The 21,781-nt window shown below is 42.1% G+C and overlaps 1 protein-coding gene across 3 annotated transcripts; it reads right to left on the bottom strand.

The window, feature by feature from the left end:
• Positions 1 to 2,723: 2,723 nt before the first annotated feature.
• Positions 2,724 to 20,733, bottom strand: LOC119902420 (sodium- and chloride-dependent GABA transporter 2-like). 3 transcript variants are annotated; one of them, XM_038718589.1, is made up of 15 exons: positions 20,589 to 20,733; positions 19,355 to 19,599; positions 18,726 to 18,860; positions 14,514 to 14,654; positions 14,268 to 14,358; positions 14,036 to 14,168; positions 12,172 to 12,306; positions 9,725 to 9,828; positions 9,148 to 9,272; positions 8,178 to 8,290; positions 7,943 to 8,080; positions 7,709 to 7,811; positions 5,872 to 5,972; positions 4,732 to 4,902; positions 2,724 to 4,636 (listed from the first exon to the last, which is right to left on the bottom strand). In XM_038718589.1, the coding sequence occupies exons 2-15, from the start codon at positions 19,566 to 19,568 to the stop codon at positions 4,484 to 4,486; spliced, it is 1,857 nt and encodes a 618-aa protein (XP_038574517.1). In that variant the 5' UTR covers positions 19,569 to 19,599; positions 20,589 to 20,733; the 3' UTR covers positions 2,724 to 4,483. The 3 variants fall into 3 exon arrangements, with proteins under 3 accessions (XP_038574517.1, XP_038574535.1, XP_038574525.1); XM_038718607.1 differs by having other exon boundaries at positions 7,709 to 7,790; XM_038718597.1 differs by lacking the exon at positions 20,589 to 20,733 and having other exon boundaries at positions 19,355 to 19,665.
• Between the last annotated feature and the right edge of the window lie 1,048 nt (positions 20,734 to 21,781).

Here is a 21,781-nt window from a genome sequence, read left to right as displayed (position 1 = left end):
AAGTCACTTCTGGTTATGAATACATCAGAGCTACCTCACCAGTGTCAGTCTTATGCTTTCATCAATTTCAGGATATAAACATCACTTGTAGCCAGCATAAATAAAAACACACATCAGCAAAACAAGTTCCTAAACAGCCACATGCTGCTGCTCCCAGGACCAACAGCATTTATCTCAGAAATGTCCCCATTAAACACCAGCCTGTTATTTTTACACTTTTACCACTTTGACTCCTTTAATAATTGAAGGCTAAAAAGTCCAACAGGAATTGACTGGAGAGTTTTCAGCAAACTAAAGGGGAATAGATAATTTATGGCCATTCCCGAATAAGAGTTGTGGGAGTTCACCGTCCCGGGTGAGACATTTAACAGTGTGTGTGTTTGAGAGAAGGAGGATATGGAGAAAATCTGTGAGCATGTATATAGTGGGTGCTGTATTGCTGCACTTGGGTATGAGAAAGTACAGGGCGGGGGCGTGACTGGGCCTGGGACTGCCATGGGAGCTGTCTTGATTATTTATTGTGCCTTTAGGGAAGTGTGTGTGGCGGTGCCAATGGGATGTCATACTTTGTGCTGAGAGGGATTGAGCCATGTATACCTCACTGGAGCTGAAGTCACTGTGTCTCACTCTCACACAAACACACTCACAGGGCAGCTGACTAGAGTGGCTTTTATTAAAAGTTCCAAGACACTGCTTATTTGCTGAGTCACCTAACAACTATTACCTTTGTACACCCACAGCAGGGTGGCTTAGTGTGTGTCTGCATGCCAAGAGGGAGGCCTCTCTTTGTGCCCGCAGTATTTGAGAACAGATATTACGTTTCAACTTTGTTGCGTCAAACAGCGAGCACCCATGCCGCCGCTGCTAATCCAAAGCCTCTTCTACATGACAGAGCGGTGTGGGTTAGTATGGCCTGGTGCATGCAGGGATGCAGCCAGGGAGTGGGTGTGAGAGCTTGTGGGGGGCGGACAGCGGAAGCGCGACCAAAAAACGGGACACGGTGTGCCTGCCTCTGTAAGCCTGGCTGCCCCCCCTGTCAAATCCTGCCGTGGTAGGATCCACACATTAAAAATCCCACACCAAAGGATACACTCTGCTTTCAAATAAGCCTCTGGGAAAGCGTTGACTGTTCCTCAACAGATCTGTGGATGCTGGAGTCTACTGAAACCTGCAGCAGGTTTGGACAACAAAAATGCATTCGATGTAAGGAAATCACATTTACAGAAGTTGTAACAAAGCAGTTACTTGATATATGAAAAATCCACATAATTAGAACAGACAGACTTTCTGTCTAGTTAAAATTTCCAAAGGGGGGTGGGTTGCACTGGGGGGCTTGAGCTCATTACCTCAGTATTTCTAAAATCTCTATGACGCCCCTGGTGCCCAATATTGAGCATAAAAACATTGCGCTCCCCAACTCCAAGATGGAGACCAGTGGATGCAGTCTAGAGCTGAACTTCATGTTCAAATCACCCAACTGTTATGCAATGCACTTCCCACCCCCACTACCCATCTCTTATTCTCTCTGTCCTCAAGTCTCGTCCCCCACCATCACCACCACCCCCTCTTGCTGCCGCCTGCTATTCCTTTACACCAAACTGTCAAGTGTATTACCTGCAGTAAAAAGACGGCCATAAAGACAGAGCTGCGAGTGAGAGAGGATGTTTGAGCAGGACAGTGTGATATCAACGCAGACTTTGGGCGCTTATGTATGTATGAGTATGTCTGAGCATGAGCAAAACATTTGACAACTTTCCAGTGTCTTTCAATGCTATACTGAAACCACACACACACACACACACACACACACACTCTTTGGCTCACATCCCCACAATGTCTTCCTCTTCCTCTCTCCTTTTCGAATCTCACACACTCAAGCCCATTGGAGCATTTTAATCCCCATCATCTGAAACAGAGATGTATGCCAAAGCAACCATATGGACATAAACACACCCACACACACACAATTACACAGTAACCCGGATCACACGTGCAAAGCAGGCTGCATACAGTATTGAGTGTCACCAAAACAAGTTGTGTGTGTGTGATCCCGCATGCCGAGCCACGTGTGTGTGGGATCTGCCCACTTCCTACGTTGGCTGGGAGAGGAGGGAATCCAATACGGTTAATTGACAAGCTGAGCCTTTTACATAACCACCAGGCTCCATCTAAGTGGTGGTGTCAGAACCCCCTGAGCTGCATGCTCTCTCCCTCTTTAGTCTCTATGACTCGCTCTCCCTCACACACACACACACACACACACACACACACACACACACACACACACACACACACACACACTCTAGCCTTCTTTTACATCTCTCCCTCCGTCCTCCTCTTCTATCCCTTCATGGATGTTAAACCAGTAATTCCCATCAGGATGAAAACGCTTCAGATGAAGGGAACGGCAATCACAGCGCTTGTTCTTGTGATGCTTGAATGGCTGATGGAGTGTGCGCATGCTCTCCCAGCTCCTTTCTCCACTTGCATCTCTCTTCTCACTCCTTCATTTCCTCTCGTTCGCTCGCTCTTCGTAGAAGCCAGGTGTGTTCTCAGCATCTGTTACCATGCCGCAGAGGGAGACAATGCAACATCTCCTAGGCGACAGCAGTTAGGCTCGACCACAGGCAGACGATGTTCTGTGGGAACACAAACAAACACCTGCACACACACACAGCTCCTCACTCAACTTCTTTTGTAAGAAATAAACACAGTCAACACAATTTTTTTTTATCCACAGTGTATATATGTATATTCATTTGAAAAATAAAATAATGATGATACACATACAAAAGAAGCCCATTAAAAAAAATCTATGCACCTGTAAACAGAGAAAATACACTTGGATCAATTTTGAGTAAATAAAAGCCTTTCAGAGACACCAGATGGCTTTAGCACTTTGCTTCTTGTCAAATTAATCTCAGAGGAGCATTTGAAAGAATTTCAATGAAAGAACCTGATCAAGGTTTGAATGAAGGTGCAAGGAAAGGAAAAAAAAATAGTTTCATTTTCAAGTTTGCATAAGGAACTAATTTATATTAAAACACACCACGCTCACTCAAGAAACATTCCTCATCCTTCAGGTTTTTGGAGATGTATACAAGTTTTCCCAGCAAGTACATTCAGTCCTAGACTTAAGTTAGTTAACGGTGAGTTCACATTCCACACCCCACCGAGACACCGGAAAGACCTTGTGGTGATGAAAAAAGTAACATTTTCAAAATGCCTTTCATTCTGACATTTTAAAAGTCTGTAGTGACTCTGAAAAACATGATAACACATTTCTACAAAACTGACTCAATCCTTTACATTTTCTTCTGAAAAATATAAACATCCCTACACTGCATAGAAGCCACTTCTTCATTTGCACTTCAAATGTTTACTGCTTGTTACCATTCACATGTTACAGTTACATACGCTGTAATGTCCTCTTCAAAGAGAATCACATTGGAGTGGCATGTGTTATTTAGCAGTTTTTTTCTTACTTTACTTAAACATTTTTAAATAAACTTTTTCGGCATAGAAATCAATGTCACAGAATCACAGCAGCAGCAATATTGTAATAGTGAATTCACACATGCTGATTCAGATACTATGATTGCATGTCTCCCAGCTTGATAAATTATAGTTATTTTTGGTACACTGCTAATAATGCCTTTTATTTTTTTGCAGAAACTACACTAGAAAGTTGTGCATTTGCAACTAACAACATCTAAAACAAAAGTACAAACGACTTTCCTGCCCACTTTTTTGAAAAGATAAATGTGCATGATGGATGAAAACAGTTACTGCACATTTCAATCGTTTCGTCACTGAAAATGTGTAACCATGACATCAAGTTTTAAGCACTTGATAAGTTTGGCAGTAAAAAGTAGTATTTGGCTAATGCAGCCCGCTTGGTCTGGGTGTAAGGCATGTTATGAACCATTCAATCTCCATGATATAGCAATCACAGAGAGTGAAGCACATACAAAAAAGGTTCCAGACAGACCATTCTATAAAACATGTCTGACTCACAGAGCCAGTTCAGATGAAAACAGTACTGATAACAGAAATGTTCAGGGGAGAGTCGAAACTAAGCACACATACTAACAGAAACAGTGATCTCTCATAGAGAATAAAGTAGTAGGCTACGTTACTCTGTAATTCTGGCAACATTAGCTTTGTTATTTAGCTGGATGGCTAGAAGTGTTGTGATTAAATGGTCCACAGGTACAGTGACTTAAATGGTAATTAAAAGAATTTTAAGTTAAGTTGTCAAGATTGTGTTGTGTGCGTGCGTTCTAGAATAACCAATTCTGATAGCCTGTAACGGGGGGGGGGGGTCTTAAAGGTAAAGTAATTCAGCACTGGACCCTCAGAAGAATCCAAACTCATGGCCTCTTGAGGTTCAGACTGAACTTATGTTACGGAGTTAACTCTAACCTCTAACTGCCCCTGATTGGCTGATCAGCATCCAATGTTACATCGTCACTGACCCTTATCAGGTCATATGATCCTGGATGATGTTTGTGATTGGCTCCTTTGGCTTCTCAGTCAGGGGCAGCGCAGGGCCGTAGGAGAGCGGGTTGTTGATGGGGAAGTGGCGGAGGACCGGTGACAAGTTTTTGGCAGGGCTGCACAAATGCTGGAAGCGCTGAGGAGTCAAAAAGTAAAAACATCGGTATCACCCTGAACAAGTAGTTCAAGCTGCACATGGTACTAAATGAATTAAAGAGAGTGCTGGTATACCTCTGGCAGGGTTCCCGGGGTGGTGGCCAGTGTGTAGATGGCCCAGATGGGAAGCAAAGAGACAGAGGAGAGAGTGAGGAGCCAGCCCAGCGTGGTGGCCCAGGCCGGAGCGACCAGGCCTTTCCCCAGGGTTAATGGAGACCAGTGCACCAGGGAAAACATAAAGGTAGCCTGTAGGAGACAGAAAGGAGGAAGACTGGGTCATTTAGTCTGAATCAGTTCAAATGAAAGTGTATGAGGTAGGCACAATATCATAACAATGTGGGCACAACCGGTAGGACTTTCTTAACTCTGACGTCAACAGGTTTAAACTACTCTTCAAGCAGCTTTATGCCAAAATTGACAAACAATTCAGTATTTCACTGTTGTCAGGATGAAAGACCACTGAGGAAGACTGATACCACTCTGCTGTCTGTACATTAAATATGCAGCTGGAGCTTAGCACAAAAACTGGAAAACAAAATCCACCTACGGACTCCTCTAAAGCTCACTAATTAACATGTGACATCTTGTTTGTATAATCTGTACTGCAAAAAACCAAAGTGTAAAAATTTGGGTGCCTGGCAAGTGAACCAATAAATAGTTTGGCTCACTTCAGTTATGGAGGCTAGCCACAGCAAGGCTTGCTGCTTTTTAGAGAAATATACAGAAGATTTCCATATGCAACTCTCAGCAAGAAGGTGAATAACAGTATTTCCTTTAAAGCAAGTGACAGTAAAACACAGCTGGACCACGAAAATTCTATAAAGAACGACTGAAACATAAGAATTACATAATGCATGACATATTTTCTCCATTTTATTACATAGGAATGTAATATTACATATTCCTATGATAAATTTACTAAAATATTTATATTGACATGCACATTGAGGCAGTGAAAATCTATTTGATTTAACACGTTATAACATGTTTTTTGCACATTTAAAGATTAACTTATATCAAGACACCAAATTACAAGAGAACATTTCGTATCCTTCCTGATGAAGTTGAGGATACAACAACCACACGACTTTTGGTGTGTCCAAAAAGTTTTATATGTTGGCACTCTTGGAGATACAGAAATGCAAACAGTTATTGATAGGCAAGTATGTCATGGGAGGTAGACTGAGTGACAGCAGGCCGGGGGGGGTCACTCACAGTGCACAAAACAGGGGTAAAGTATTTCCAGCAGAGCTTGAAGACAGGCAGTGGGCTGTAGCCGGTCATGTCCCTGATGTTGGCACTGAAGCGCTCGGCTCCTGTGGGCAAAAACAAGAGCAACTTCACCACAAGTGGTTGTGGTTTGGTTTGACATCATGGTTTGGTTTACGAATGGCTTGTTTTTTTTGGTGGCGGTGACTGACTTTGGTTGGAATACATTTTTCTTTGCCAGTATCCACATAGAGGAAGTTACAAGAAAAGGTTGCTGAAAAAGAAAATATTACTTTGACCGGACATTTCATAGCAGCAGAGCCACGAGTAGCAAAGTCATTAGTAGCATTTGTAACAAGTAGTAGTAGTTGTACAACTAGTCTTAGTACCAGTACAAGTAGTGGCAGCTATAGTACTAACAAGCGATGTAGTTGGTAAATAAATTGTTACCCACAATATAAGAATGGTGGTCAAAACTACAAAAAACAACTGCATTATGGCGTTTGGAAAATTCACAGTAAAAATCACTGATTCAGTAGTATGTATAACTAACTTGATACGTTTCATTTTAATTTTAAAATACTCTCTATTTATGTATTACTTGTGAGCAGTACATTTTGATGGCTCACTTGATAAGAGAAATTTTCTAAAATAACCAAACCGAAAATCCTTCAGGACCACCATAACCAGCAGCACAAGAGTGTCAGTCAGATGTTAGAGTCCTTAAAAATGGTCAGATCCCACAGTCATAAAAAAGGGCGAAAGGTGCACTGGAGTCCTGACCGCTGTGTTACCCAGTCCACTTAAAACCCTCTCCTCAAATCTGCTGCTCCACTCACCTACTGCTGGGAGAGCCATAAAAACAGGCTTCCTTGGTAAGCCACCCCCACCCCCGACTTGACTTATTTGTTATCACCTGTGATGCTACTACTCTTCTCACAAAGTTAATTGTCACTCCAGTACTTATTGTATTGTCCTGATGGATGTTCATGGCACAATACCACCTATCTCACACTTAAACAAACAATGTTTTTGTAAAAGCTCTAGAGCCCCAGGTTTGGCTGGGATAGGGGCTCCCTGGGGCCGTCAGACTGAGACTGAGAGGCGACGGGGCCCGGGGGCTGATTTAGGGCCCGGAGGAGACAGACAGGGGCCTGGCTAGGAGCCAGTCTCCTTACAACAGTGGGTAGCTGCAGCCATGTTAATATACTGTCTACTGACTCCAAATGGAATGCAGAGGGAGGGGAAGGAAGTGCACTGGTTGACTGTTTGTTTATCAAATTTTAGGAACTACTTTCATTAGAGTGATTAAAAGTATATAACTCTTACCGCTGCTCTTTATATTTTCTGTAAGTGGCGAAAACAATGAACCTGAGATTTATTTAGGCATTTTCTAATTAGGCAGAATGTGGAGCCCTATTGTTCAGACATGGGATGGGATGGTGAGATTTGGAGATTTGTTCTACACTTAAAATGTGTCATAGGCTAAGTAACAACACAGACAGAAGATGATGTGTGAGGCTATAGGAGAGGAGAGGAAAAGACATGAAAGGATAAGAGAGGAGAGAAGGAAAGAAAATGAAAAGAGAGGAGGGGAGAAAAGCATAATGAAATGGAGAGGAGAGAATGGAGCAGAGGAAATGAAATACAAGGATAGGAAAAGAAGAGGAAATTAAATTATAGGAATGGTAAGCCAAAGAGAGGAGAAAGGAAAAGAGGAGGAGTTGAAGGAAGGAAAGGAAAGAATAGGAAAGGAAGGGAAAGGAATTAGAAAAGGAGGGGGAGAAAGCAAAAGAAAGAAAAGGAAAAAAGGAAAGGTAAGAGGAGGAGTTGGGATTTGTACCGTAGACCCAGCCGATGGCCAGAGACTGGAAGATGGAGAGAAGCAGCAGGCTGGCTCCACTGCAGGAGAAATGGTCATAGATCTGGAACACATACAGACCACCCTGCATCGGAGTTAAGACAAACATGCACATAAAATAGATCATAAAAAACAAATTGGGCAGAGGATTGTGTACACCTCATGCACACACCCACACACACACACCCCCATCCATCCATCCTGAGCGTGACTTACCGGCGTGACCATGACCAGTCCTACCAGGAAGCAGACGACGCAGACAAACAGCAGCAGCAGCTCTCTGCGGTGGCCTCTTCTGATCTGATGAGGGTACAGGTCAGTCACAGACGTCATCAGGGCCTCCAGACTCACAAACTGGGTGACAGAGGGGAGACAGGGTCAGCGGTACGACACATAACACATCAATGCCATAAAATGTAACTCATCAAAGTCGGTGTGTGTGTGTCTCTACCTGAGTGTCCAGCCCCAGCATGATGATCATGAGGAAGAAGCAGACAGCCCAGAGCTGGGGCAGAGGCATCATGGCTACAGCTCTCGGGTAGGCAATGAAGGCAAGGCCAGGACCTGAGAGGAAACGCCACCACAGGAAAAATATGATGAGCAAAGTAATTACATGTTATTCAAACGTGAAATGTATCTTATCCAGTCCAAATATTATTTATTCCTGTTTATTATTTCTATAGAATTAGAAGTAATAAAAAAAAAGCAAAGTAAAACCAAGTATAACCAAAATATGTCTATAAATTTATATATATTTCCAGCTAAATTAGCCTATAAATGATTCAGTGTTTTTGGTAAAATAAAGAAAAAGGATAAGGCTGGCGTTATAAGATATTTTCTTACCATCAACAAATCCCACAAAAAGACCAAAACTAACTATACATTTGACTCTTGATACCTCCCAATTCTCTACCATGTCTGTGGCCCATTCATTCCTACTGAAGGCACAAATCTTTACTTTTTAAAAAGAACAAGTCATTTCCTACAGCAGCTGGGAACTGTTTTTTTTTAGTAAACATTACTCATACAGGAGTAAATTGGTGCATTTGTGAGGGACTATTTTCAGCCTTGGAATAATACAGATGAATTGTCTTTTGACAACAATACAGCTCTATGGCATGGAGGAACAAGTTGTTTCAGTCTTTGGCTATACAGATGACTTGTTAAAAGGACTGATTTGACAGATTCGTTCTTTTAATGGGGTTTGTTGACAATAGGAAAAATAAAAAACACCATCAGACTTATTTTTTAAGTGCTTGGTCATGCCAAAAAGCGGCACAGTGAAATGAATTTGCCTGTCCTCACTAATTAGTTGGTGCTAAGCTTGCTTCTTTTCTGATTCCCCCTGAGCCATTTTCCCGAACAAGATCTCCTCGCTTCTGCTGAGGGAACTACCGCTTCCACCTCCAACCCTGTTTCACCTGACTGGGCCACGGTGGCTATGTCCACGCCCTGCTCCTCAGCCATGAAGCCTAGCACTGAGAAGATGGCAAAACCTGCCAGAAAGCTGGTGCCGCTGTTAAGGAGGCACAGAAGGAAGGAGTCCCTGGAAGGCCACATGACACACAAACAAAGTCACAACATTAAGAAATACATGTAAACAGTTATGGGACACAAAAGCGAACATGTTGAAAAGTTAAAAATTTAGTAAAACTGTCACTAAAACAGAATCCAGTGAGGTCTTTATCTTGGTCTTTTGCACTGTACTGTGAAGCTCTGGCCTAGAAACAAGCCAAGAGCTAAGTGCTTGGCTCTGTGTGTGTGTGTGTGTGTGGGGGGGGGGTCCTGGAGTGTGGGAAACATGGCAGCGAGGGCTTTTCTTTAAGGTGTGGCTATGTCAGGGTGTTTTCTCTGTCCATTCCAGCCATTCCTTCTGGAAGCCATCTGACCAGCGGGAGCGTACATCTTACATTTCAGTGAAATCAGGTCTGAAGTGGAGTGCATAAGGAGACGGTGTGCGGCAGGAAATGCTGTTGTGTGTTGACAAAAGTGTCTCACTTGTAGCAGTCATTGTTGTATTTGTTGTAACTGCCAAGGGCTGTGAGGCTTCCCAAACAGATTCCATATGAGAAAAAGATCTGGGTTCCTGCGTCCATCCATACCTGTGGAAAGAGAGGGATAGAGGGAGGGGAGAAAATGAAAGGTCAGATGTGAGGCATCAGGAGCCAACTGCATGTTACTGAACGGGTTATGCCTGTATTTAATCAGAACTTCCCTGTCTGCAAATTTTATCCCATTTGCATACAATGAACTTTGTCACATCCCACATTTCCTGCTATTCCACAGTGCCTTTTGAGGGGATTTAATTAGATCCCATAAAGACAAAACTGGCCAAACTTTACCTTGTGTTCAGCCTTTACGTCTTTAAGGATGAAAACAATGTGTGTTTGGTGGTGTCCTTAAACTGCAAAGAAAGTGTTGCAGATGTATATAAAATAGAGGTGTTTTAAAAGCCAGAACAGTCTGTACAGTGACAGTGGTAATTAGTCCTTTTTTCTTCTCAGTGTCTACAAACCCCATTTCTAGAATAGTTGGGTTATTTCCCTAAATGCAATAAAAACAACAATCTGATATTTGTTAATTCACACAAACCTTTTTTTAACTGACCAAAGTACAAGATTTTCCAATAGTTTTTCTGACCAGTGTAATCATATTTTGTAAATATAAACACACTCAACTAAAGCTGGGACAGAGACATGTTTATCATTGTGTTCCATCACCTTTCCTTTAAATAACACTTTCTAATCATTTGGGAAGTAAAATTCTAATTGTCGCATTTGGAATTTTTGCCCATTCTTGGTTGATACAAAACTTCAGCTGCTCAACAGTCTGTGGTTGCCGTTGTCCGATTCTCCTCTCTAGATGCGCTACATATTTTTAATAGGAGACAGATCTGGAACAGCAGCAGTCCAGTCAAGCACACAAACTGTGTCTACGAAGCCACACTGCTGTAGCCCGTGCAGAATGAGGCCTGGCATTGTCCTACTGAAATAAGCATGTATGTCCTGAGAAGAGTCACCACCTTGATGGCAACATGTCTCTCTAAAATCCCAATATATGCCTCTGTGTCAGCGGTACCTTCACACACATGCAACTCACAATTGCCTTGGGCACTGATGAACCCCCATACCATCACAGATGCTGGCTTTTGCACATTTTGCTGATTTACATCTTTGGCATGGAAAAATCAATAAAACTGGGTGACAGGAAATAAGCTGAAATGTGAACTCATCCGACCACAGCACACGGTTCCACTGTCTTTCACTCCATCTGAGATGACCCTGGGCCCAGTGAACTCGGCGGCATTTCTGCAATCAATTGATGTATGGCTTCCTCCTTGCATAATACAGTTTTGGGTTGCACTTCTGGAGGCAGTGTCCAGAGCCCATGTGGCTATACTTGTCACAGAAAAACGACGATTTCTCTGGCAGTGCCGCCTGAGGGTTCGAAGATAATTCTCTGCAATCTTGTGTTGAGATATGTTCCCTTTGAAATAAAAATTTTCTCACGAATCCTTACCTGCAAAGACTGAGCCTTTGACAGATGCTACTTTTATATCCAATCCTGTCACCTAGCCTATTTATTGTGGATTCTTTCAAACAGGTGAATATTCTGTGCACTAAAAAACAATTACCCTGGTCAAAACTATTAAAAAGCCTTTCTTTGTACTTTTGTCAGTTAAGTAGAGGTTCACATCACATATTTATGTTTTTATTGCATTTTGGAAAATATCACAACTTTTCTGGAAATTGGGTTTGTTCTAATTTTATGTAATAATATGACTTTGCGTTGCAGGGCAGCTTTGGTGATTGCACCCCTGTGTTGTCAAACACTTAATTGAAGTCAAAATATCTCTTTCTCTCTATCTATCTAATTTAAACATCTCTGTCCTTTTTGAATTTGAAATTTCAGGCTAACACAAAATCCTAAAAGATATGCAATTTTTCATTCACACAAGTTATACAAATTTATAGATGTATAGTATTTTTGTATTATCTGGGCAATGATTTACAGTATCTCTCAATCAACCCCAACAAATAAAAAAGGGCAGTAGGTATTTTATGAGCATCTGAAATTGTTTTTTTGTGATGAGTAATTGTTGAGAACACACACTTCATTTCAAGAGGATAAACTCTTGCTGTCTCTGCAGACACAAGGTGTAAAGACCTCAAGTCCTCAATTTTGACATAAAACAACATGAAAGGTCTTAGCTACTGAAGATCTGACAATGCACCTAATCAACTGAGAGGTTGGGCTTCCTACCTGTAGCAGCTGCTATACCACCTGAAAGAATGACTGGAAGAATTTCTGTTGACTCCAACGGAGAGCTTTTAATGTTGTGTCGTTGAAAGACATCCAGTGTGTGTGTGTGTGTGTGTGTGTGTGTGTGTGTGTGTGTGTGTGTGTGTGTGTGTGTGTGTGTGTGTGTGTTTGTGTTTTTGTACCTGTGGGTCTGCCAGGCGGGTGTGGTTGGGTTTGAGGTAGTAGATGATGCCCTGGGTCGCTCCCGGCAGGGTGGCACCACGCACCAGCAGGACCAACAGCATGACATATGGGAAGGTGGCTGTCAGGTACACCACCTAGAATGTACACAGCGTGCAGGGATGTGGTCAGAGACAGGGAAAACAGGAGGGACACATCGGTGATGTCCTTAAACAGAGCTGAAATACTAAAAGAGGGACCACTGGAAAGTTGGAGTCTTAAAACCTGTTGACGGATGGTGGCAGTGACACAACAAACAAGTCCTACAAAATTATGGCAGTGCCCATATGAAAGAAGATTTATGTTCTGTTTCTAACTCTGTTAAAAAAAGACTTAAAAAAACTTATAGTAAGTAAGGAACTTTTCCAGGAACCTTTATAGCAACTCAGGAACCTTACTTGAATTTCCACCAGAGGAACAAGGTTTGAATGCCTCACCATTCTGTGTTCTTATATTTTATACAAAACAGCGAGGTGCAATAATGGCGGACAGTCCCACCTTGAACAGGCTTTATAAAAAAAGGGCTAAATAAAGAAGCATCTGCTCTGCTGAAAGGTCCTTGAGCAAGACACTGAGACCCTTCCAGTTTCATGGACACTGTTATCTTTCTGACCTTGTGCTTGCTGCGCTCAGAGGAATCAGGCAAACAAAAAGGGGATTCCTCTAGAGCACGGGTTTGTGGACACCATTCTCCACCCCCAACACCATCCTCTGTATATTTTTGGGATAATCATGCTCTATCCTCTAATCAAATTACGGACTACAGTTCCCATGTTTTGGTTTCAGTTAGTTACACTGTGGGCTACAACATGAGTTGTTTTTAGTGTGCATTTCTTTACATTGTGGCAAATTAGCATCATATTAAATATGCCAAATTAGCAGTTCCTGTTTGTAATGTACAGACAACTATCATTGTATTACTGGACACTGAAGAAAAATTATGATTCTCAGGAAAGTTCTTGAATATAAGGAGCATGTTTTTTTCCATTGATTTCTCAATGGCTTTGTCACTTTTTATACATGGAGATAATGATACCCTCAGAAAGTGAAGGTAAGTCACAGTGAAAAATATGTGTTGTGTGTGTGCTTGGATTTGACCGAGTTGTGACTCAAGAAATCAGCAATCAGGCACAAAGGGATTTAAAGTGCCTTACGACCAGTGTGTCAGATCAGAGATGTTTTATAGACGAGACACGCCATTCAATCTCATCCTCAATACAACTCTATGGGGAAAGCCCCTAACGGCAAAGATGGCGGTTATCCCACCCCTCCCGCTAGAAAGCCAACTGTCTGCTTTAAAACAGCCAAAGCGGGAAACATAATTCAGCCAATCATGTGGTTCCACTGACGTAAGGGTCTGTTTTACTGCGACTACGCTTGCACGGTAGTAGTGACGCATGAGCAGTAGAAGTATAACTGGTCGGGAAAAAACGCTTTTTAAACCTTATTTTGGGGCAACGTGGTCGACTTTTTCAGCGATTTTTATTAGTTTACTTCTGATTTTATTCATGTAGTTTTTATGTCCCGGTGACCAGAGAAAGTGCAGTTCTGGCTCTTTCCTCATTCATTCAGATAGGAGCCTGGTCTTGTTAGTCCGAAATAGCTGCCCAAAGGCGTTGCCAAGATGACAGCCGAGTGGCATGACTTGCCTATAAGGACTTTGGCCAAATCCACTACTGGTGCTGCAACTGCTGACTGTGTTGGTAACCTGGCCAAACTACAATAACTAACTTCCTGTTGTTTTTTGAACACCATCAGGCGCAGTATCTGTGCCTCACATCTCTCCCTCCACAACCCCTCTTATACTCTCACGTGTTTTCCGCTCACCTTTCCGGTCGACTTAACTCCCTTCCAGACACAGAAGTAACACACGAGCCAGACAACAGCCAGACAAAGAGCCAGCTTCCAGCTGATTGGACCAAGCTCGTCTAAACTGTTGGAGAGATGAAGCACCTCCCGCCTAGAACACACACACACACACACACACACACAGAATGCTGTTAATGCATGATTAATACTGTAAAAATAACAAGCGAGAAATCAAGGGAGCTACACTCACTCCCAAAACTCCATAACAGGGGAGGTGGCGTTCTCAGGCAGGCTGCTCCCATTGGCTGTCTCATCACGGTGGTCAAACAGGACACATGCCTCTGTAGGATACACACACACACACACACACACACACACACACACACACACACACACACACACACACACACACACACACACACACACACACGTAAACCCTTAGGGTTTTACACAGCTGGCTCAAAATAAGCTTCTTCAGCTTCCTGTCTTTACTGACCAGTGTTCCATGTATTGTTACAGTGCGACCACGGCAGCTCCGCCTGGAAGCTGTAGGACAGGTAGAAGAGAGCCCAGGCCAGGATGACGATGTAGTACACACAGCCATGCAGGATCATCACCTGGCTGGCATAGCCGAGACCTGCAGAGACATAAGATGCACAAGCAGATCCTAACGTTAGCTGACGTATAGCAGGACTACAGAAACAGATAAAACATATGGAGAGTTGCAGGAACACAAAGAAATGAGCTTCAAAGCATTCACACAGACATATTCTACTGTCAGTTCCAAGTCACTTGAGTTTCACATGAAAGCATCCATTTACTGAAACACTCGACTTGCAGCCCACATCTAGCATATCTTCATTAAGAATGAATAAGGGGTTTATGAGGGCTTGAGTGGGTTAGAAAGTGTAGGACGTTTGCCTTGACAAATAGCTGTTTGTGATATCCGCTAATGAAATTCAGGCCTTTAGCTGATGATTGCATATTAAATGCGCAGACCAGTGAGGAATTCCTATAGAAGCATTACTTTGTGCAAGTTTGTCTGTATACAAACACACACAGAGGAAGTACTGCATTTTCTGTGTGTTTGTCGCTGTGCTAAACACATGGCCTGCACACAACTGGCTGTCAAACAAATATAGGTAACTCTGTGGGCATGTGCATATGTGTGTGTGCATGTGCAGACCATAAGGACCAAGGGGCAGAGCAACATGTGTTGGCACACTCGTAAATATTTGTCATTGAACAGGGTAAAATAAAGGGCAATATGGAGCATGCACATATTCTGTTTACAATGTGTTTCCCAGGTGGTCCAGCTAGCATGCTACTGGCCTTAGCTGCACCTGCATGTGAAATTGTCAAGGCCTGCTTTACAAGACCATTGAATTTGCTAAAAATGGGTTTCACAGGAACATGGGTCTCCTATAACCTCTTGGAGCCTCCTAAACGACGTCTCCCTTCACATTTTCCTTTGAAGCATGGCTGTTACAGGATGGTTGCTAGTCTCACTGCGGGGTGGGTGAAGTAAATTAACTTTACTCTGCTTAGAAATTATTTCCAAGTCTTGTTACTTTGAAGAATGTCAGTATTTTTTTATTTTATTTGAACGTTTACAATTGCCCGACAGCTGGGCAAACTCCATCGGCTGATGAAGATCATGTGACATGATCAAAAGCTCCAGAACAGTTGTTTTCTGAACTTCATTAGCTCAGTTTTGTTCTTGCAAGTTGCATTTTTCTAAGCTACGGTAAATTAGTACTCCAGTAAAGTAAAAACGGTCTCTATTGCACACAGAGCAGGAGGAATGGGAGGGTTAATAGGGTCGCAACACCTTTTTTCTTTTGGTCTGAGGCCCCTAGCAGGTAAATCCATCCTTGTTTGAACCGTTGAATGCAAATATACTGTGTAATAAATAAAAAAGATTTCATTGTTTGGCTTAAGTGACGTGCTGCATGACCTGTGGCCCCAGAATAATAACACAAATGCTACACTATGTTACTGCTTGTTAAACATGAACCAATTCCAGCTCAGTCAGTCAACATAGATTTACATTATCTACTGCGCATGTTGCTCCACCACAGGCAGCATGGCTATTGACTGCTGCGGTTTGAAGTCATATAATTTATCATTCTGCACCTATAAATAAACACAGCCGGGCAGAAATAGTGCCTTTACTGTATGGGCTTATACATTCAGAAGAAAACTGTGAACAGATGGAGTCGGTTGTACAGGGCGCTGTTTCACAAAGACGGTTAAGTGAAAGTGAAAGTTTGTTAAGCCTGAGATGAGGGGAAACTCCGGGTTATCTGTTACACAGGCCGAGGTCAAACCCTGGATCATTAACTAGTAACGTATGCTGAGAAAGGTAACCTGCTCGGAAGGAGGTTTTCTTCAACAAACTTTTCTCTCTAACTCCTCACCTTCTGCGGAGTCTGAAGCAGCTTTATGAAACACTGCTTCATTTCTTTAGTCATACTGTCAATATCAAAGCACACGGAATGATTCATCTGCAGACGTTTACGTTTTTAGAAACACCGAAATCCAAGTTAGATTTTAATTTGTTTGACAGTATTTCATCAAATGCGAAATGAGAACAACATTTACAGTATATAATGTATATGTTAATATAACAGATGTCCAAAAAATTTAGAGTCAGTTTGAACCTAGACACATTTTCAACTGCAAATCATTATTACTTGGTCACACTGTGACTTTACAATCACAGGTCTATGAGTAAAGTCTCATCTGTTTGATCCATATTTTCATCTTCAGTTATAGCCACCGGCTTTTTATCCTCATCAGGTTACAGCTGAATAAATATTTTTAAAAATCAAATGTAACATACAGAAGAATTCTAGCACTTTATCATTCAATAAGGAAGTTCAAGTCTGGTAAATGCAGTGTAACACTATTGTTGAATGTTTCACATCCCAGGCTTACTCAACTCAGAGCTCAGGGTTAGGCTTAGAGTTTGTTAAACCTGCTGTCTGAAACAGGGCCCTGGTCTACTTTAAGACTATAAGCCTTTCCCTTGATACTTCAATGCATTCCTACCACACAAATGTTTAATTGTCTGAACCAGTTTCCATTTCTCAAGGGTTTGGATTATACAGGATCATGTGTGCAACTTAGTAAAACTTCACACAGTGTTTTATTTCTCTTTAAAAAAGCATCACATTGCTCACGACAGATTCTGTTTCAGTGGTGCGATTGTGTATTAAGTTAATGCTCAACTGTGATCCTTTGTGTGGATTGCAGGATACCATGAAAGCAAGACATTCAACCTCAAGTGTGTGTTTGTTGTTGGCAGGTGGGTGCATTTTGCCTTCTGCACTCCTGAATTGTTTTGATACACAGGCTGAGATTCAATATGAAATGCACATGCATGGAGCTCGCAGGGCATGCCAAATGTTCTGATTGCAGTCAGATTGTTAACGTGGGTTGTGTTTTCATGTAGACATGGGAATGTGTTGAAGGCTTGTGCCAGTATGGGGAAAGATTAGAAAGTGCAAATGAAGAAGATGAAGACAGTGAGAATGAGAAGAGATGTAGCCAAACATGGGGAGAGACAGTGAGATTGCAAAAAGCATCAAGGCATGCTAACACTTACTAAAAGCCATTATCACATTGTAGGTGTCTCTATGTTGGTTTTATTTTTTTCACTAGTTCAATAAAAACTTGGGCGGCACGGTGTTGCAGTGGTTAGCACTGTCGCCTCTCAGCAAGAAGGTTGACCAAAGACATGCAGCCTAGGTTGATTAGTGACCCTAAATTGTCCTTAGGTGTGAGCGTGAGTGGTTGTTTGTCTATGTGTGGCCCTGCGATGGACTGGCGACCTGTCCAGGGTGTACCCCGCCTTTCGCCCAAAGTCTCCAGCCCCCCACGACCCTGTACACAGGATAAGCAGTTGACGATGGATGGAATAAAAACTTATCCTGTGCCTCTGTGTCCATCGTTCTGGTATGTCTTGTTATACTGTATGTCAACTATCTGCCAATTTTTGAAAAATAGTTATATGAAAATCCCTTTCTTTACTCTTATTGTCAAAGATTAAAATATTTTCATCACTCATCCTTTCTCTGAAGCATCTATAAAAAAATCAACTCAAATCCAATGGATTTGGAGCAAGCAGCTAGCAGTGACCATTATAAAAAAACTCCACTTGACCATTAGGTTGTGGGTAACAGAAACGAGCAATATCATAGGTCCGAGGGGTGTGTTTTCATAAGCTCCACCTCTGTCCTTACATCAGGGTTGGGGGCTCAGAGTATACATTGAAGTTATAATCGTCACTCCCCAATCCATGCTCTGCTGAGTTTGGTTTATCCTCACCACTCCCCACAAGGATAGCCAATCTGTGTCTTGGGGAGTGACGTGGATAAACTAAACTCAGCACATATGGCTTGGGGAGTGATGTTCTATAGTCTGAGCCTCCAACCCTGAAACCCAAAATATCAACTATCACCTCTTTACATATTCCAGATTCACATAATAGTCCATTGCACGTGAGTTTGTGGACCAGGATATGTCCATTTCAGGTGAAAACAATAGCAACAATGAGTGCACATCCACAATTAAGATATTACGGTAGACGATATATATTGCACACCCCTACCTGCATCCCTTAACAAAACCTGCATATGCGTGACAATATGCATTGCAACACAACAAATGCCGCCCACTGATGACATAATTACATAAAATTTACCTCCAAATAATGGGCAGATACTCCTCCAGGCGCTGACCCCTCCCAGGCTGGTGTACTGTCCCAGTGAGGTCTCCAGGAGGAACAGGGGGATGCCGCAAAGCACCAGGAACAACAGGTAAGGTACAAAGAATGCACCTGGACATACACACATAAGGCAATATTACTGTGAGGACCTTCACTGATTACATTAAGCCCAATATCTAACCATAAAATAGCTAACTTTTAATCTCTAGAACCAAGTAATAATCCCAAATGAACCCTTGCACTACAAAATGTCACTAATTTTAATACTGACCCTAAATTAAATTCCCAGTACCAATCTGACCTCACAGTAGAACTTGTTTCAGTAGAACTCAGTGTTATGGACACATTTTGGAGAACTTTCTTCCATCTGTCCATCTTCACGAGGAAATCTCATGTTGTGTAAAAATTCAAAATACACATATCCCAGGCTCTAACAAACACCTTGCATCAGTCATCACCAGTTTTAGAAAATGAAAAAAGATGAAAGAAAAACATAGGGTAAAAGATAAAAGCAGAAAGAGGGCGTGAGTGGACAAAGACAGAATGTCGATTTTCCACAGTTCCTCTCTTCTCACCCCCCTCCTGCGCTATCCCACATGCTTTACCTCCTCCGTTCTTGTAGCAGAGATAAGGGAACCTCCAGACGTTGCCCAGACCGATGATCTGCCCAGCCACGGCCAGGAGGAACTCAGCCTTGCTGGCCCACTGGCCCCTGGCATGTAGGCCGTCTTTGGTGGCTTCTTTCCCTCTGGGGTGGCTCCCTTGGTGAAACTGTTTCAGCAGCGGGTCTCCTTGCTGTGGAGGCACTGTGGAGGCCATTACTGCTTCTGGCAGTTACAGACACACACACCTTGGGGGAAAGAAAAACACAAGAAGTTGAGAGAATATTTGGGAAGAGAGAAACGAAAGAGGATGGTGTATTTTTCTTGACAGTTGGCTGACTCACTTATCTGTGATGTGTGCCTCAAGGATGCACTCGTGTGTGTGTGTGTGTGTGTGTGTGTGTGTGTGGGGGGGGGGTGTCCTTTATCTGAACTTTGCAGCACACTCAAGGACTACCTCAAATGATGAGACTTTTTTGCTACTTATGGCCTCATTTCAGTCTCACCTAAATCAGATGAATACATTTATATATACACAATATCAATTGGTTATATTAGAATCTCCAATATATTTAATATTTAGAGTGTTGTACACCGATTAGTCTGTTGATAACTAGTTATTAGTTCATAATAGTTTTATTCACTTTTAATTTTGTAATTTTATATGGTATCACTGGGGGATTGTTATTATGGTGTATTCACAACAAAACATACATCTTAAGGTGAGATTAGTCTTTCTATGTGATCCATAACCTATGTTATTCGTTCTTTCACTTCCGTATCGTTTAATGATATAAGTTCTTCAGAAGAACTTCTTCGTTGCGGTGAGGCGAACGTGACATAACCTCGGTTCCACTCTTCCTTTTCCTCCACACTGTCCCCCGCTGTGCCATGTGAGCACATAATACTGATGTAACAAGCACGGGTCACCTTTAATGAGCCACCTTTCGCTATCACTGACACGACAACAAATAAAGGGATAATGACATTGTAGCTAAACATGGGCTAATTTATAGTTTTGGCTATCCCTCAGATGTAGGTTACACATGTAACAGTTCCATGAGAGCGATCCGCCATCTCTGCGGAACTGAGCAGCAAGGGCGATGTTAAGTCTCACGATGCGCTATAATGGATGCCTAAAATACAAACGGTTAAACGCCACATTAATCTTCTCCAGGCTTGTCGTAAGGTCGTATGAAATGAAAAATTGCAGAGAATTCCACGTTGCGTTGCCTACCTCGTCGTTTCCTGTAGGTCTCTACACCGCAACCACCCCCGTGTACCGGTGGTCAATTGGTTTGTTCCAGTCCAAGGCAGCGAGGGGCAGAGTTGCTGGCCGGTGAAGCGCCAGAATCCAAATTTATAGAGGGGCTGCTATGTTTGGGTCTAACCTGGCGCATGGATATCAAGCAGCAATGAACAGCTTACGAAATAATAAGCCCGTCTTCCTGTTGCGACCCAACCGAATTTTGAATGACTGTATTTTAACACAGACTTTAATATTTACATTATGTGTTAGTGATGGGCATGGTAGACATAAAGTATTATAAGAGTATTTCTCTTGTACATCATCTATAAAACATTACACATTATGTAAATTATTTCAACCGTTATGAAACAATGTGCAGTATATGACAAGTAAAAGTAGAAATGTGATTTAATGCCATTATTTAAAATTTTCTTCCTGCAGCCTCTCTGGGCCCACCTCCAATTGTGATGTCGTCATCGAAGACACACGTGCCCCACCCCCTCACTACCCCATCCACAAGATGTGTTTTCTTCTTTGTCTGTAATAAGGACAAATACAGTAGAGTAGAATTTTAACTAAATAGACTAATATCTATTCAGACTAATACTAAAACCTTACCTATAACATTTATGATTAACTGTCAAACATTAAAAATGTCTATTCTATTTTGTTCAAAAGCTGAGCTGCAATTAGCTGTTTATTTTATGTATTTACCTTTGTATATATAGTACTTATCTATAGAATATGTGTTCCATGTTTTGGATTTTTTTCATGTATATTTTTTTAAGTAAAGTAAGTAAGTAAGTAAGTAAACCAAACCAATCCATTCATTGTGTTGTTAATATCAGCATGTTACATCACCTAAAAGATCTCTATACCAACACTGTCACATGGCAACTGATCTCCATATTCCACTGAGGCCTTACCGGGTTATGCACAGATACAGTACATTGTTCCACCAGGATTCAAAATCACCAGCTTTTTTTCCTCTTATAGGCCATTGGTAAAACTTGAGAAAAACACTGGCTTTCGGCTCCTAATTATGGACTTTATTGTGGGTTCAACGTCCTAACCATTTAGGCCACCTCAAACCTCTCTCAGCACATTTAATGGGCTGTGTCATTGCCTGTGCTCATTCAGCTGAGCATTTATAGCCACAGTAAAAAGTCCAGGCTCCAGCT

The sequence above is a fragment of the Micropterus salmoides genome, unplaced genomic scaffold, assembly GCF_014851395.1.
Source record: "Micropterus salmoides isolate LMB-PRFRI ecotype aquatic unplaced genomic scaffold, ASM1485139v1 Ms_hic_scaffold_1, whole genome shotgun sequence".
Lineage (NCBI taxonomy): Eukaryota > Metazoa > Chordata > Actinopteri > Centrarchiformes > Centrarchidae > Micropterus > Micropterus salmoides.
The sequence above is the reverse complement of the archived record's forward strand: the minus strand, read 5'-3'. Positions and strand labels throughout refer to the sequence as shown.